At 45.1% G+C, this 16,870-nt stretch overlaps 1 protein-coding gene across 1 annotated transcript in view; it reads left to right on the top strand.

Moving 5' to 3' along the window:
- DDX31 (DEAD-box helicase 31) overlaps positions 1 to 16,870 on the top strand; it is an 88,843-nt gene that overhangs the window by 63,503 nt on the left and 8,470 nt on the right. The window contains exon 19 of the mRNA XM_029063741.2: positions 1,558 to 1,738. Coding sequence (XP_028919574.1) covers positions 1,558 to 1,738 — 181 coding nt within the window. The remainder of the gene's footprint in view (positions 1 to 1,557; positions 1,739 to 16,870) is intronic.

Genomic DNA, 16,870 nt, shown 5'->3' with positions numbered 1-16,870 from the left:
GGTTCTTTGCACTCCTCAAGCACTTAAACTAGTTCAGAGCAACTGAATTAGCTAGCCCAGTTCAGAGACTAGCTAGTTCAGAGGCTAGCACAGAGCAACAGCTCAGTAACTATCATTGATTGATATAGGGGGAAAAAACCTACTTTTTTCCTTCCATCACCAGGTTCATTCAGGTCACAATAGGGGTTTTGTTCTGAATTATTTGGTTAATCGTGACTGTATAGTCCTGACCACAAAAAACTCAGCAAGCAACCATGTCCTCCAAATTCCTGCCTCTCCAGTGGCATAGAACATTAGAAATGGTAAAAAAAAAAAAAAAAAACATTTCCGGGAAACTCTTGTCTCCAGTTATTAAAAACGGGCCACAAGAGTGGAAGTGAGGGGTGAGTATAGGAGAGTTGCCTCGGTTATTTCTCATCGATTGAGGAAAAGAAGTTCACTTTACTCAGTAAATAGAGCTTTGATGGATTCCCAGGATCCTTCCAAGAACTGATCTGCTAAAATGACACTTTTTATTACTGTTCATAAACGCCAATCTCCCAATCCTGCCAAGAGATTAGGTTTAAGCTGTGGGCAAACTTGCCAGTCCAGTGGCTCAATGAACAAGGGCAGGGGAGGTTGGTGTTTAATGTTCTCTCCTGTCATAGAGGGCAGGGTCAGGCTGGCACCGGGAGACTGGGGCTATTTGGGAGCTGAAGGTGGGGAAGATCTCTTTCCAGAGGACAGCTCTTCAGAACAGTTCCTTCTTGCAGAGCAAAAAAGGCATATACTTAATCCTCACTATTAGTACAGGATATTCAGTGGGTAAGATTCCCACTGGGTGATTCCCAGAAAAGAAGTAGAGCCTGCTAACTAAGAAATGGAGTTCAGGAATCCTGGATTCTATATCCAGTTCGGCAACAGTCTGGATATATCATCTTAAGCTTCTTATCTCCTCTTTCCCTCAGTTTTTCTAGTTAATAATAGTGATAACTGTGATATTTGTTAAGCGCTTACTATGTGCCAGCCACTGTACTAAGCGCTAGGGGGAAAGAGGGGTGGAATACAAGCAAATTGGGTTGGGCACAATCCCTGTCGTACATCAGTTTCACAGTCTTAATTGCCATTTTTACAGGCTAGGTAACTGAGGCCCAGAGAAGTGAAGTGATTAGCTCAAGGGCACAGAGCAGACAAGTGGCCGAGCCAGTATTAGAACCCAGGACCTTCTGACTCCCAGGTCCATGCTCTGCCCACTAGGCTATGCTGCTTCTCTGTAAATTGGGGCTAACCCCATCCCGGAGTGAGAACATTTTGGTTGGTGATTAACATTTATGGAGTTTTTGAACTCCTCAGAGGAGGTGCAGTTTTTACCATATTAGAGTATCCTTGCTTTTTATTCTCAGTTTTGAGTCTTCCTCTTTCTGCGTGCCCCTACTCTCGGCTCAAGCTTTCTCATTTCGATGCCCTCTCCAGCCTCAGTGGTCACTGATTTTTGTGTCTTGAAAGCCAAGTTAGTTGGAACAGGCAGAGAAGAGCCATGCTGAGTCTTCAAATTTGATGTCCCATTTCTCTTTTCAGCTCTGCAATCCTTCATCCGAGCCTATGCCACCTATCCCAAGAACCTGAAGCACATCTTTCACGTCAAATCCCTTCACCTTGGACATGTGGCCAAAAGCTTCGGGCTGAGAGATGCACCCCAGAATCTAAGTGCCTCCACATCTGGAAACCTAGGAAAGGAAAAGAAATTGAAACTGAAAAGGTGAGAGGTGCCTGACCTAGCCGGGTTTTTTTTCCCTCTTCCAAATGGAAAAACAGGGCAGAAACAAATGCAGCCAAGAAATCATAATATAATAATAATATTTGGGGCTTTCTATATGCCAAACATTATATTAAACACTGGGGGTAGAAACAGTATATGCAGATTGGACATTGGACACAATCTCTGCCTGCCCATGGGGCTCTCAGTCTGAGTATAGTGGCAATGGATATTGAATCCCCATTTTTACAGTTGAGAAAACTGAAGCACAGAAGAGTGAAGGGACTTGCCTAAGGTCACACAGCAGGCAAGGGGCAGAGCTAGGATTAGAACCCAGGTCCTCTGACTCCTAGTCCCATGTTCTTCCACTAGGTCATGCTGAAATCCACTGGGAAGTGAGATTAGGGCAAGTTTGGCAATGGGCGTGTGGTGTTCTACCCCTTTTTCTTCAGTAAAAACACTTCCACCTTTAATTGCTGGTGGAGATCATCAACAGAATATGATTGGATTCACTTAAATGCATTGTTAATGTCTGTTTCCCCCTTAGACTGTGCGCTCCTTGTGGGTATGGATCATATCTACCAGCTCTATTTTTTTAAATGGTATTTGTGAAGCATTTACTATGTGCCAGGCACTGTACTAAGTGCTGGGGTAGATACAGGCTAATCAGGTTCGACACAGTTCCTGTCCCACATTGAATTTACAATCTTAATCCCCATTTTACTGATGAGGTAACTGAAGCACAGAGAAGTTAGGTAATTTGCCCACAGCAAACCGTGGCAGAGTGGAGTTAGAATGCAGGTCTTCTGACTCCAAGGCTCCCTGCTCTTTCCACTAGGCCATGCTACCGCTCTCCCTAGTGCTTAATACAGTACTCTGTGCCCAATAAATGTTCAGTAGAGAGTCAAAAAGAATTGTCGTGATTCTGAATGGCACCCTCAGGAGCAAAGACCTGCTAGGCTCAGGTCCACACTATGACTCTTGCAGCAGAATAACGAGTGTCCTGGAGTCTTCTTGTTTGAGCTAATCTATTAACCATCAGTATTTATTGAGCTCCTACTGAGTCGTCATCAACTTACTAAGCACTTGGGAGAGTACAGGTAGTAACCAGACACACATTCCCTGCACTTGACAGTTGCACTTTCACTGGAGGAGAGAACAAAAATGACTTAAAGTAGTGAAAGCAGGAGGAAAAATAAGGACATATCGGGAATTTGTGCGACTATATCAGAGGATAGCTGATTAAATAATTGCATGGATAAATGACATATATATAAAAATATATGTATGTGAGTGCTGAGGATAGGAATAAAATACGTAAATACTAAGGATAGGTGATAGGTTGATGCCACTGGGGAGATGTGAATTAATCAGGGAAGGCTTCTTAAAGGAGAAGCGGCGTGGTTTAATGGATAAAGCACAGGCCTGGAAGTCAGAAGGACTTCGGTTCTAAACCCAGCTCTACCACTTGTCTGCTATGTGATCACAAGTCACTTCATTTCTCTGTATCTCATTCCCTGATCTGTAAAATGGGGATTAAAACTGTAAACCTCCTGTGGAACAGGGACTAAGTCCAGCCTGATTAGCTTGCATCTACCCCAGTGCTTAGTACAGTGCCTGGCACAAGTAAGTGCTTAACAAGTACTGCAGTTATTATTTTAGGAGGGTTTTGGAGAGCTGTGATCTGGTGGATTTGGAGGTAAGGAGGGAGTAGTTGGAAGTGGGAGAGTCGAGAGTGAGATACAGTTGGAAGATGAGTTTGAAAGACAGGTGAGCAGAGAAGCTTTCCAAGAGAGTATGTGTAGAGTAAGAAGATATCTCCAAGAGAGTATGAATAGCGTAAAAAGAGATGGGGACCAAGAATAGAATTTTGTAGGACACCCAAATTTCGGGAATGGGAGGAGGAAGAGGAACCAGAGAAAAAGACTTAAAAGGAAAGGTAAGAGGAAAACCAAGGGAATAGTTTGTTGGTGAAAGCAAAGGTTGAAATATTTGAAGGAGGAGGGAGTGGTCCATGGTGTCCAAGGCGGCAGAGGTGGTAAGGAAGATTGGGACAGAACCTATTGAATTTGGCTTCGAGGCGGTCATCGGTGACTTCGGAGAGTGCTCTCTCACTGGAACGATGAGGTCTTAAACCTGATTTTACAGTAGATCAAGAAGAGGGTTGGTGGAGAGAAAGCGAAGGCAAAGTTGACTACAACCTCTTCAAGAAGTTGGGACAGGACTGTGAGTAGGGACACAGGCCAGTAGCCAGAGAGTGGCAGTGGAATCCAGAGAAGGCATTTTTATTATGGAGGAAACTTGGACGTTTTTGAAGGTGGCAGGGAAGGAGCCATTCAAAAGTGAGAGACTGAAGACAGGGCTAAGGGAGGAGAGGAGCGTGAGAGCAAGTGCTTTGAGCTGAAAGGGAGTGAGGTCAGAGGCAACAGTAGATTTAGAGAGCAGACAGGAGACCCCCTCTTGAGAACCGTTATCAGTCCATGTTTCCTCACCCCTCAAGAACTTCCAGTGGTTGCCCATCCTCCTCTGCAAACAGAAACTCCTTAAAATAGGCTGTAAAGCACTCAATCACCTTGCCCCTTCTACCTTACCTCCCTAATTTCCAACCACAACCTAGCCCACACACTTTGCTCCTCCAGTGCCATCCTGCTCACTCACTACTAAGTAAGCTTAACTGTGAGCCCCTTCTGTAAAATGGGGATGAAGACTGTGAGCCCCACGTGGGACAACCTGATTCCCCTGTGTCTACCCCAGCGCTTAGAACGGTGCTCGGCACATAGTAAGCGCTTAACAAATACCGACATTATTATTATTATTGTGGGACAGGGACTGTGTCCAACCTGATTAACCCCTATTTACCCTAGGGCTTAGAACAGTGCTTGACACATAGTAAATACTTAATAAATACCATTTAAAAAAAATATATACTGGATTAAGTGTGCTCCACATTACTAAGGTACATATTATTATACTCTACTATTTCCCCTCTCCGTAATCTTTTCTAATGTTTGTCTCCCTCTGTAGACTGGAAGCATTTGAGCAGGGATCACACCTACCAACTCTGTGTATTTTACCTTCCCAAACGTTGATAATAATGTTGGTATTTGTTAAGCGCTTACTATGTGCCGAGCACCGTTCTAAGCGCTGGGGTAGACACAGGGGAATCAGGATGTCCCACGTGGGGCTCACAGTCTTGATCCCCATTTTACAGATGAGGTAACTGAGGCACAGAGACGTTCAGTATACCACTCTGAGAAGCAGCGTGGCTCAGTGGAAAGAGCCCGGGCTTGGGAGTCAGAGGTCATGGGTTCGAATCCCGGCTCTGCTGGTACATATTATTATACTCTAGTATTTCCCCTCTCCATAATCTTTTCTAATGTTTGTCTCCCTCTGTAGATTGGAAGCATGAGCAGGGATCACACCTACCAACTCTGTGTATTTTACCTTCCCAAACATTCAGTATACTACTCTGAGAAGCAGCGTGGCTCAGTGGAAAGAGCCCGAGCTTGGGAGTCAGAGGTCACGGATTCGAATCCCGGCTCTGCCGCTCACCAGCTCTGTGACTTTGGGCAAGCCACTTAACTTCTCTGTGCCTCAGTTCCCTCATTTATAAAATGGGGATTAAAACTGTGAGCCCCTTGTGGGACAACCTGATCACTTTGTATCCCCCCAGCACTTAGAACAGTGCTTTGCACATAGTAAGCGCTTAACAAATACCACCATTATTATTACTCTGCTCCCAGCAAGCCTCAAATTCCACTGCCTGACTGATTGATGTGGGAAAATTAGCAGAGGCATGCTGTAGCAGACCCATTCCTAGCCTACAAGGAATCTACACAAACACAGCTACTAGATTCAGAAATGAATAATCAAATGTACAACTGAAATGTACATATATACACTAGTGCTAAGGACAGGTATTAATTTATAAGTGATAAGAGTAGTTGTTGGGTTGATACGATTTAGGATTCGGGGAACTAATTGGAGAAGGTTTACTGGAGAAGGGGGGATTTTAGGAGGGTTATGAAGGTGGAGAGAGCTGTGGTCTGGTGGATTTACAGGAGAGATAGGAGTTCCACAGGATACAGTGGAGTAATGTGGGGAGAGGATCAGGTGCAGGGTACAATTAGGAAGGGAGGTAGGTGAAGGGAGCCACTTCGTAAGATGAGAAATGGGAATCGTTGATTGAGAGCCTTGAAGCCAATCCCAAAAAGACCAAGGCGACTGGACATGCTTTAGTAGAGCTTCTCCAAGAGGTTTCCAACACCATGATACTGTTTCACCACAGCGTCGTGGAGCTGTGAGTCTGCTCCGATCCCTAGACCAGTTTTTAGGGGGACTGAATACTTTTCACTGAAACCGATTCCCAAATAAAATCCTCAAGTTCCTAGAACAGTTGTTTTGCATAGCGTGTCACTCCTCCAGCTGTACAAACGACAGTTGCCACTAAAAGCCTTTCTCCGTTGGCCCTCTGGGCATTGTTGGCAAAGGCCACGCTGTGCCACGTGCACAAACACAAATACGCTGTAACGTCTATCCAGCTTGTCCACCAAGATGTTCTCAACCTACTTCCCTCCAGCCTGCTCCGATCACCCCATCTGCCTGCTAGTAACTGGTATCTTTGGGAGACAGCTAAGGTAGCCTGAAACTCAACATCTAGGGATCCTAGATCAGGGAGATGGATGCAGTTGTGACCTGAATCTTTAGTTCTTTCACTTTTTGGGAAATCCTTCTTTTTTTTTTAAAAAAAAAAAAAGGCTAGACTAACCCTGTGGGCAATTTCAATTTCTGAATTTGGGGAATTCCTTTATTTTTATTAAAACCATCCAACTGCTGTAACAGAGTCATATAAATCAGTGTTGCAGGAGCCTTTCTAATCGTGTCTCTGCCAGAAGCTTCATGTTTACCTGCCTCCGAGGAAATGGGTGGAACTATGCTCTGTTTCTCTCACCATGATGGTGACATCTAGAAGTGACCAAAGGGGGTTGATGTCTGCAACCAGTCTGGGTGACTGCCAGTGACTGACTATCTTCATCATCGGTGGTATTTATTGAGGGCTTGTTGTGTGCAGAGCACTGTTCTAAGCTCTTGAGGGAGCTTTAAATTTTATATTATAAATAATTTATATTAATGTCTGCCTCTCCCTATAGACTGTAAACTCACTGTGGACAGGCAACATGTTTGCTAACCCTGCTACACTGTACTCTCCCAGTAGTGAGTGAGCAGGTTGGCACCGGAGGAGCAAAGTGTGCGGACTACGTTGTAGTAGGAAATTAGGGAGGTAAGGTAGAAGGGGGCAAGGTGATTGACTGGTTTACGGTCTATTTTAAGGAGTTTCTGTTTGCAGAGGAGGATGGGCAACCACTGGAAGTTCTTGAGGGGTGGGGAAACATGGACTGATAGCTGTTCTCAAGAGGAGGTCTCCTGTCTGCTCTCTAAATACACTACAATACAGTGATCAGCACATAGTAAGCACTCAATAAATACCATTGTTGACTGGTTAGGAGAGTACAGTACAACAGAGTTGGTTGACACGTTCCCTGCCCACAAAAGCTTACGGTCTAACCGGGGCTTCATTACTAGATGGTGAACTTTCATTGAACCTAAAACCTAAAATAACATTTCAAATTATGGAGTGATTTCATTTTCCAGAGTTACCTTTTTTGTCCTTATAATTTCCTGGGAGATAAGGTAGAGTAAGGATTATCCTCTCCCCATTATTTAATGAGGAACCTGAAGCAACAGAGGAGTTAAGGAATATTTAAGAAGTAAAGGCCTAGTGAAAAGAACACAGGCCGGGGAGTCGGAGGTCCTGGCTTCTAATCCTAATTCAGCCACCTGTCTGCTGTGTGACCTTGGGCAAATCACTTCACTTCTCTGGGCCTCAATTTCCCCATCTTTAAAATGAGAGTTAAATAACTGTACTCCCTCCTGGTTAATAATTATGGTATTTGTTAAGCACTTACTCTGGGGTAAATATACAAATTAATCAGAGCAGACACAGTCCCCGTCCCCAAATATAGCCTGTGAGTCCCGTGTGGGATAGGGACTCTGTCCGCACTGGTGATTTTGTATCTACCCCAGCACGTAGCATAGTGTTTAACAATTGCCATTAATAATAATAATAATAATGGTATTTAAGCGCTTACTATGTGCAAAGCACTGTTCTAAGCGCTGGGGGCAGGAATACAAGGTGATCAGGTTGTCCCACTTGGGACTCACAGTCTTGATCCCCATTTTCCAGATGAGGGAACTGAGGCCCAGAGAAGTGAAGTGACTTGCCCAAAGTCTCAAAGCGGAGCAGAGGTGGAGCTGGGATTAGAACTCATGACCTCTGACTCCCAAGCCCGGGCTCTTGCCACTGAGCCACACTGCTTCTCATTATTATTGTTATTATCATTAGTATTATGTAAGCTTGTTGTGGACAGGGATCATGGCTATCGTATTCTCCCAAGTGCTTAGTACAGTGCTCTGCACACAGTACACACCCAATAAATACCATTGATTGATTATTAGTAGTAATAAAGCAGGTCAGTGACTAATTTTAGGACTAGAACATAGGTCTCGTGACTTCCAACCCAGCACTTTTCTCTTTCTGCCTTCTGTACGGTAAAAGATCAGGTCTCCTGATTGTAAACTGTCAGCTCTTTTAAATTAGCCTCTCTCTTTTCTCAAGTGTCCCGGACATTAATCTCCCCATTTTTCAGAGAAATAAATTGACGCTTAGAAGTGAAATGATTTCACGTAGATCGAAGAAGTGGCTGCCTTGAAATGTCAGTGATTCTGAAGAGAAAGCAGTAGCTACTCAAGTAGCCATGTGTCAGGAATCCAGACCAGCATATCCTCCTTCATCCTCACCCAGCAATCAATCAATCAGGGGTATTTATTGAGTGCTTACTGTGTGCAGAGCACTGCGCTAAGCGCTTGGGAGTGTTCAATATCAGAGAGTTGGCACATGTTCCCTGCCCTCAGTGAGCTTACAGCCTGAGGACAACCAGAGAGCAGTGGCAGCACTTTGTGTGCCTTCAGTCCAGTGTTTTGAGTTCAAGATTAGTAAGATGCTCCTGGTTAACCTCTGGGGCTTCCTGACTGGTTGGGGAACTATGGCCTCAGTTTTACCATATTTAAAATGGGGCATAAAACAATGGAGGACTGAGCAGCCCTACGAAGTCTAATTGACAATAAATGTGTTTCTTTAAGCTCGTGATAAGAAGGGAACATGTCAGCTAATTCTGTGGAAGGAGCATGGCATAGTGGATAGAGCATGGGCCTGGGATTCAGCAGTTCATGGGTTCTAATCCTGGCTCTGCCACTTGTCTGCTCTGTGACTTTGGGAAGTCACTTAACTCTCTGTGCCTCAGTTACCTCATCTGTAAAATGGCGATTGAGCCTGGGAAGCCCACATGGGACAGGGACTGTGTTGTTGCCGAATTGTACTTCCCAAGCGCTAGAACAGTGCTCTGCCCACAGTAACCGCTCAATAAATACGACTGAATGAATGAGCCTGATTTGCTTGTATCCACCCCAGCGCTAAGTACAGTGCCTCCCAAATAGCGCTTAACAAATAGCGTGATTGCTATTATTATTACTCTCCCAAACTCGGAGTACAGTACTCTGCCCATAGTAAGTGCTCGACAGACACCACTGATTGATTGATTTTGCTCTCTCCCCCCACCCGAAAAAGAAAAATAAAGCAACCCACAGCCAGCCTTTTCAGTGAGTGGCCAACGTACCCTGCACTTGTGAGTTTCATTAGCAAGTGCTAATCAAAATCACAATTCATAGGATTGGGATGTCTTCCACTCCTACCCAGACCCCTGGAAAATGAGGGTGGGAAGGGGGGAGGCTCAGGAGGGAGAATTAGAGACCACATTGTCCTTACCTTGAGAAGCCACCAGGGAGAGAACAATCCTTCGCCTCCTGCTTCAGCTGACCCTCGCAAGCAGATGGGCAACAGGACGGGTATACCCTTGTGAGCAGGGGATTTAACAGGGCTTTATTTAGGAAAGAATAGGCTGATTAGCCGATAAAGAGCATGTAAGATGGTATGGGGCGGGCTTTGATGTCTCGCTGGCTCGGCGGGGATCCTCGTGATGAGTGACAGCAGCGTGTCACAGGATTACTCAGCTCCTGACAATGCGGCTCTCTGTTCTTGCCATGTTGCTATTCTGTTACAGCTACTTTTCCCGTTGTTACGTGCCTCTTTTGAAGGCATTCCCCCCCCCGCCTCCCCGGCCTCTCCCCCAGATCCTCCTCCCCCTCCGTGTCACAGACGGGCTCTCAGGATACAGTGGGCAACTTTTTATTTGGGGAAAGTGTTGTCGCTCCTAGGGCAAGAGTGACTTCGGAGCTAATCTGCTGTCGGACCGTATAATCGTGGCCGAGAGGAAGCGGCCGAGAAAACCTGACAGATTTTCCACACCTCGTCCGGGGCTCGAACAAATGCCGGTTTCTGGCTTCGCAAGGGCTGCGGAGAAAAGTCCCTTAAACCCCATAAGATCAGGAGTTAGGCGGTGGCGACAATTATTGTTCCGGCCCGGAGCGACTCTTCTGAAATCCATCTGTCGAGGAAAAGAAAGAGTTTCTCCTTTTATTCGCTGAGGAATAAAATAATACCGCTTGCATTCTTTACACTCTCTTCTTCCCCTTTTTATCCTGTTTACTCTGTGATTCCAACCGGTATCAGTTGTCCTCGAGTAGCTCTATTTTTTATACAGACATCTGATACCTTTTCATCCGACCACAAGCCAAATCCCTGCCCATCACCTGCTGCACGGTAAACAAGGTACTGAGCATCTCAACCCGAAACCTAACTGAAGAGAGAGTAAAAGCCAGGTTAAGCTCATTAAGGGTTTTCTTGAAATGACAATGGAAACTTCACTTCTGTTCCTTTTTAAAAAACTTTTTTCCTTCGCTCACTCTTGGAAGTGTGGAGTCTGCTTACTTTTCTTCTAAATTTTGGAAGTGAGCTCCAATTTCTTTCATTATTATTATTATTGTGTGCTTATTGCGTGCCAAGCACTATTCTAAGCACTGAAGTAGATACAAGTTAAGCAGGTTGAACACAGGCCCGCTCCCACATGGCGCTCACAGTCTAAATAGGGGAGAGTAGGATTTAATCCCCATTTTACAGATGGGGTAACTGAGGCACCGTGAAGTTGAGACTTTCCCAAGGTCACAGAGTAGACAAGTGGCAGATCCAGGATTAGAACCCAAGTCCCCTAACTCCCAGGCCCATGCTCTTTCCACTAGGCCACGCTGTTTCTCTATCCCAGGACTGAGTAGTAATTCCAAGACAGTCACTTTGATCGAAACTTGGGCTTTTTCTTCTCAGTTTCCAACCTGAAAGCACTCAAATTCCCATGCCACATGTAAATAGGTATTCAGTAATGTGAGCGGGCAATCAAGTGGCTTATTGGCAACGTCCACCCCCGAAAATGGTGCTCCATCTCAGTGAAATGTGATTATTTTTATACCTGTCAATTCCTAAGAAACAACTTCAACCCATTCTCCCAACATCCTATTTCTTCACCACAGTTTTTAAAGAAGCCTGGTGTTGGGCCCTCTAGGGGAATCTGTTTTCTTTAGGAAAAAGACAAACAGCAGTTTAGGTTGTGAAATTAAAGCTGTTACTTGCCTGATCTCTGGGCAAGTATAAACGATAAGTAGGATGTACATCCAGTAAGCAGTGGCAGAGGTGCCATGGGGGGAATGACTTTTTAATTTTTTTATTCATCTGATGTCCTCTAGGAAATAGTCTTAAATGATAATAATAATAATGTTGGTGTTTGATAAGCACTATGTGCAGAGCACTGTTCTAAGCGCTGGGATAGATACAGGGGAATCGGGTTGTCCCACGTGAGGCTCATAGTTAATCCCCATTTTACAGATGAGGTCACTGAGGCACAGAGAAGTGAAGTGACTTGCCCACAGTCACATAGCTGACAAGTGGCAGAGCTGGGATTCGAACCCGTGACCTCTGACTCCCAAGCCCAGGCTCTTTCCACTGAGCCACGCTGCTTCTCTGTGATCACTGCCATTATGTCTTTTAAAAAAACCTCTGTGTTGCCATGCAACCTTCTTGGGATAATCCTGCCGCTCTCTAGACCTCTGTCCCTTCTAGCCTATATTCAGGACCGTCTTTCTCTTCAGAGGGTGTGACCCACATGAAGCCAGACTTTTAGTGAGGCCGATTCCCTCCTCTCAGGATTTGTTTGGCGCCTGCCTCTCACTGGGATTCCTGCTGACTTCTGCCATCCTTTTTCTCCCCGACATCATACGTGGGTTAGTTAGGTATTCCATTAGGTGAAAAGCCTTTGCCTTGACTCTTCTCCTCCACTATAGCCCCTACTTCAAAGAATGAGCCAAGCAGTGCCAATATTGGACTTATTCACCTAGGAAGCTCTTTCTTTCGGAATTAATAAAAGAAGCCAGCTGTTATAAATCTCTTTGGAAAGTCAGGGTATATGTTCCAAAGGACTCTTTCCTGTGGATCGGTGGCTCTCTCCTACCTTCCCCATACTTGCAAGAATTTTTTTTAAAGGGGAGGGTGTTAACTTGGAAATGTTCTAACCTTTTTATTAGCCACCTTTGAACTTTCCCTTTTCTTGGTGACAACCTTGAAAATGCCAATCCAACTCCCCCTAAAAATAGCATTAAGAAGCTGCAGCTGGATCTCCCTGTAAAGCAATAATCTAATCATTAGGAGCAGCTTCCCTGCCAATTTTTATGTGGCATTTACAACCTCCTTAATATCACTTAATTAGCTGAAGACAAACCTGGAATCTCGCCCATTGAGAGATTTCTCTCAGTTTGATGGATCCACTCATCGGTCTATAAAAAGACAAATTGGGCCAAACATGAGATCAGAGAATGGATGAAGTCCCACTTGGGAAAGGCAGAAAGTTCCCAAAATGGAGGGTGGTGGTGGAAAAACAACGTTCAATCTACAGAGGCCAATGTGCAGTAACCGAACAGTAATTTAGGAAGATACTTTAGCCGGAGGAGTAATGAAAACTAATCCAGAAATCACGGGGCCTTGATAACAATAGTACTACCCGGCCACTTGCTCACTACTCACAGTAAAAATTATTTTTTCTCTAGCACATTAACCACTGAATGTCCTCCCCGGCCCATCAGCAGCCCTGTTCATGCATCTTTCATTCATTCATTCATTCAATAGTATTTATTGAGCACTTACTATGTGCAGAGCACTGTACTAAGCACTTGGAATGTATCTTAGAATCCTTAGACTCAAGGGAACGTCAGGGGGCTGTCAAGCTCGGCCCCTCGACTCCCAGCAGGACTGCATTCACCAGCCACCATCTCTTTTCCTATATCGGATGAAGACGAGACCATATCCTCCCGTGGTAAAAACATTTTAGGTTTTCACAATTCTTACAGAAGGAATATTAAAAACTGTGAGCGGTGTCATTCCCAATCACCTCTCCAGCAGAATATACTGTCTCCAACAGGCTACTTGGAGGAATCCATTCTTTTAACTGTGTGTCCTCCCCAAGCCTTCCACCATCTCTGAAACTCTCCTCTGAACCATCTCTAAGTTCTCCATGCCACCCTGTAAATGGAAGGGCATCTTCTGTTATAGTAAGAGTATCTATCCTATGAAGTCTGCAGGAGGTTTCTGTCATCTGAGTTTGTTAGTGGTTGTTTTGGGGGTTTTATTATTTAAATGTTATTTGTTACGCACTTACTATGTGTCAGGCACTGTACCAATCTCTGGGGTAGATACAAAATAATCAGATTGACTACAGCCCATGTTCCATGTGGGGCCCACAGTCTTAATCCCCATTTTATGATGAGGTAATTGAGGCAGAGAGAAGTGAAGTGGCATGGTCGGGATTAGAACCCAGGTCCTCTGACTCCCAGGCCTGTGCCCTCGGCTCAAGGCTACAGTCCTTCACCTCTTCACCTTTAGAGGAGTTTCCTACCAGAAAAGTCATCGGGTGAGCTGGAGAGGGGTGGATGCTGAGATGTTTCCAGGAGAAAGTCTTGAAATCGCTTGCCTTTTCAATCTCACAACTTCAGGATACTAGAGCAAGATGACTGGTAGGTTTCTTACGTCAAGCCTCTTGAATATTTAAAGTATTATTCAAATAGACCAATACCGTGGTCTACGAAGACAGCTCCGCTTCTCTGCTTACCCGAATCTATGGGAACAATAGACGCGAGGAAGTTTTTCCTCAGTCTTCCCGAGTAAGCAGGTGCAGTGACCAACAACCTCAGCCAGAGGCCATCTGTTGAAGTGTCTAAAGAAACATGGCTCTTCTGATGAATTCCTTCCCCAAAACTGGGTTCCATTTCCTACAGATGGTGCTACCTCCATTAAACATAGAAAAAGCAGGTGTTCTAACAGCCTTGGCCCACAAATCCCCCAGTCTTGTGGCATAATTTCAACCTCCGAGTGGAAGTAGCTGTTAGAGTCACTGTCAAAGAGATGGATGGTTTAACCACTTTTAAGACACACATTTGGATAAATAAATGCACACTGGGCAGTCTCTCTCCAAACCTGCTGGTGAATACAGTGCTCCGCACACAGTAAGTGCCCAATAAATACCATTGATTAATTGATTGAGGCGCCAGACAAATGGCACAACTTGATGTTCCTCAGTCTTGTTTTGGAAATCTTCTGGAAATCTAAAGGATTGTGTCCTACGGGAGAGGGAGGCAAGATCACACTGTATAACTTTTCGCACTGAAGCTAGAAACAAAGGGTGAAAAGGTGCAAGAATTCTTTAGTCGTGGGTATTGGGTTGCCGAGGGTCACGCCACTCAGAAGAGGGAAGGTTAGAAGCAGTTTTTTTTTTCCCCTCAAAAAGATCTGGGCAACCACAAAACTTCAAACGAATGACAACGAATGTAGTGGTGAGAGGTGCTCTTGGATTTAGTGATTTTTTTTTTTTTTTTTTTTTGCCTGATCAGCGGTGCTGTGGTAGTTCGTTCCCTATAATAAGCTGAATGTATCCCTCTCCCAATTTAGGAATGTCCTCGGGCGAAACTTTCCATGTGGAGAGGGTTGCAGGATGTTTGCAATAGAAGAGTAATTGTGCTATTTGTTAAGCACTTACTATACGCCAAGAACTGTACTAAGCGCTGGGGTAGATCCAGGATAATAAGGTCCCTCATGGGGCGCAAAGAGTAATTAAGAGGGAGAAGAAAGTGAGGCACAGAGAAGTTAAGTGACTTGCCCAAGATCACACAGCAGGTAAATGGAGGAGCTGGGATTAAAACCCAGGGCCTCTGCCTCCCAGGCCTGGGCTCTTTCCACTAGGCCAATGCTGCTTCAGTCCTGGAACCCTGAGGGAAGGAAGTGGGAGATGTCAGTTTAGAGATCTGTGGCATTCCGTGGGTGGTCAAGGTCAGGGAAGAATTGGGATTTCATGCCCTTGGCCTGGAAGGATATCTCAATCAGCAACCCCTGCTGATTGATCAGCATGTCAGAGCTGCTGGCTAGAGCTGCCTGACCTCCTAAATGGAGATAATAGGCCAGATCGTAATAATTAGAGGGGAGGAAGCTCCGTTAGCCACCAACTTTCTCTTCTGCCCAGAACCCCAACTTCAACCAAAAAAGACTAAGAAACAGTAGTTGGAACTGCTCATGGATTAGCGTAATAGAAAAACAGAAAAATAGGAAAACTGTAAGTATAACCCTCAGGGGCCCAATTCTTGTCTTCCCCATTTTTAGGGTGAGGTTGCTGTTTGTTTTTATACTTGGACTCTTTACCAAGTAAAACCATTCTGATAGTAAATTTTATCCAGATATTTTTACTACTTACCTCTTACAATTTTGTTCTTCCCCTCTTGTACCCATTATTAGTGAATATATTTTGTCAGTCTTGCCCATTGAATAATCAGTTTCTTGAGGGCAGGGACCTTGCGTCTCACGTCTCTTATATTCTCCCAAGCATCTAGGACAGTGTTTTATATGCAGGGGATGCCTAGGAAATAGCACTAATCGACTGAGAAACCAAAATGTGGAAAAGTAGGCCACAAAATTAACTTCAAATTGTGGTCCTTGAGCATAGAACTCTGCCCTCCAATCAGGGGCTAGGAAGAAAAGCCCTTTGGAAATTGGCTGGATTTTCTCAACACATACATCAGTGCCAGTTAGATTTAGTCTGGGACCCAAAGCAGTTGCCCCTTGTGGGATCTTCTCTCTAGGAGTGAGTTTTTTGTTTTGTTTTTCTCATATTTGTTAAGCACTTACTATATGCTAGACACTCTTCTAAACACCTGGGTAGATAAAAAATAATCGGGTTCGACACAGTTCCTGTCCCACAGGGATCCCTCTCGGTCTTAATCCCCATTTTACAGGTGACTGAATTGATGCACAGAGAAACTAAATGACTTGAAAGGCGTAGCGGATAGAGCACGGGCCTGGGAGTAAGGAGGCCATGGATTCTAATTCCAGGTCTGCCACGTGTCTGTTCTGCGACCTCGGGCAAGTCACTTCACTTCTCTGGGCCTCAGTTACCTCATCTGGAAAAGGGAGATTGAGAGTGTGAGGCCCATGTGGGACAGGGACTGTGACCAACCCACTTCGCTTGCATCCCTCCCAGCGCTTAGTACAGTGCCTAGCACATGGTAAGCAGCTAACTAATACTATAATCATCATTATTATTATTGTTGTCCAGGGTCACACAGCAAACAGGTAGCAAAATTGGAATTAGAATCCAGGTCCTTCGGACTCCCAGGCCCTTGCTCTATCCCCGAAGCCACGCCGCTTACTGTATTTACCCCAGTTGAGTATTTCTCCATTTGTAAAGCCTGAAGTCAATCCTGTTTTCCTTGGTTTCCTTTCCTTCCATTCCCCCTGACTGCCAGGTGCTGGTGTTGGGGGGAGGTCTCCTTTCCGGATGGCTGTGGTTTAATTACAGGTGGGCACATGCAGGTGGCTACAACTGCCCTCCTGCTCCTACCGGTGACTTTTTCCAGCTGACACCAAGCAATTACCAGCTTTCCTCCCTGATCGCACACACCCACACCTTCATCCCCACCCTGCTAATGAGGTGATTAGAGAGATTTCACCATGACCCGAAGCTCATCCCACACCTGGGTCACCTACAGACAGCGGGGAAAACATAGGGTGCTCTTTCAGCCCAGCAATCACAACTGGCA

This window comes from Ornithorhynchus anatinus, chromosome 4 (genome assembly GCF_004115215.2).
Source record: "Ornithorhynchus anatinus isolate Pmale09 chromosome 4, mOrnAna1.pri.v4, whole genome shotgun sequence".
Lineage (NCBI taxonomy): Eukaryota > Metazoa > Chordata > Mammalia > Monotremata > Ornithorhynchidae > Ornithorhynchus > Ornithorhynchus anatinus.
The sequence above is the reverse complement of the archived record's forward strand: the minus strand, read 5'-3'. Positions and strand labels throughout refer to the sequence as shown.